Source organism: Acanthisitta chloris, unplaced genomic scaffold (genome assembly GCF_000695815.1).
Source record: "Acanthisitta chloris isolate BGI_N310 unplaced genomic scaffold, ASM69581v1 scaffold24686, whole genome shotgun sequence".
Lineage (NCBI taxonomy): Eukaryota > Metazoa > Chordata > Aves > Passeriformes > Acanthisittidae > Acanthisitta > Acanthisitta chloris.
The window spans coordinates 1-942 of NW_008680078.1; the positions used below are offsets into that span (position 1 = coordinate 1).

Genomic DNA, 942 nt, shown 5'->3' on the forward strand with positions numbered 1-942 from the left:
CGCAAAATAAACGTGTCCCTGCCTTGGGGCTATGGGACCCCCCAAAATAAACGTGTCCCTGCTGTGGGGCTGTGGGACCCCCCAAACCAGAGCTGTCCCTGCCTTGGGGCTATGGGACCCCCCAAAATAAACGTGTCCTTGCCGTGGGGCTGTGGGACCCCCCAAACCAGAGCTGTCCCTGCCTTGGGGCTATGGGACCCCCCAAAATAAACGTGTCCTTGCCGTGGGGCTGTGGGACCCCCCAAACCAGAGCTGTCCCTGCCTTGGGGCTATGGGACCCCCCAAAATAAACGTGTCCTTGCCGTGGGGCTGTGGGACCCCCCAAACCAGAGCTGTCCCTGCCTTGGGGCTGCTCGGATCCCCCCGAAGTCCCCCCAAGCCCTTCCCCCCCCTCCCAGCCGCTCCCACGGTGGCGCCGTCTTTCCTCCGCTCCTGCCCTAAAAATACCGCGGAGCCTCGGGCTGGAGCCCTCGGGAGGCTCCGGGGGGTTCAGGGACCCCCGAGGGTGTGTTTTCCCCAGCCCCGCGCTGCCCCTGGAATTTCGCGTCTCTCTGGCCGCTGCTAAGGGAAAGGTTTTGGGCGGAGCCAGGTGGGAACAGGTTTTTCCAAGGGGATTGTTGTTTCCACGCCCGGGGAGGAGAGGTACGGAGAGAGGGAGTTGTGTCTGGAGATGGTTTTCCTGCGGATTCCGCCTCTCCCGAGGCTTCTGTTGGAAGTTTTTGGTTCTCTGCGCTCTGCTGGCTGCACGCCCGAGGGGGAGGAGGATGAGGAGGCCCTTCCTCCCCTCCCTGCCCCAATTCCCATTCCTCCTCCTCTCTGCAGGAACTCCACAGAAGTATGACCCGACTTTCAAGGGTCCCATCTATGACAGGTGAGCAGAGCCCCCAAATCCAGGGCCTCCAAACCCGAGATCCTCAAATCCAGGCTCTCCAGTGTTCCCAA

At 62.2% G+C, this 942-nt stretch overlaps 1 protein-coding gene across 1 annotated transcript in view; it reads left to right on the top strand.

The window, feature by feature from the left end:
- Positions 1-822: 822 nt before the first annotated feature.
- Positions 823-942, top strand: part of SLC44A2 (solute carrier family 44 (choline transporter), member 2) — a gene marked incomplete at its 5' end in the record, with an annotated part of 7,630 nt that continues 7,510 nt past the window's right edge. The window contains one exon of the mRNA XM_009077589.1: positions 823-871. Within this exon, the coding sequence (XP_009075837.1) occupies positions 823-871 (49 nt within the window). The remainder of the gene's footprint in view (positions 872-942) is intronic.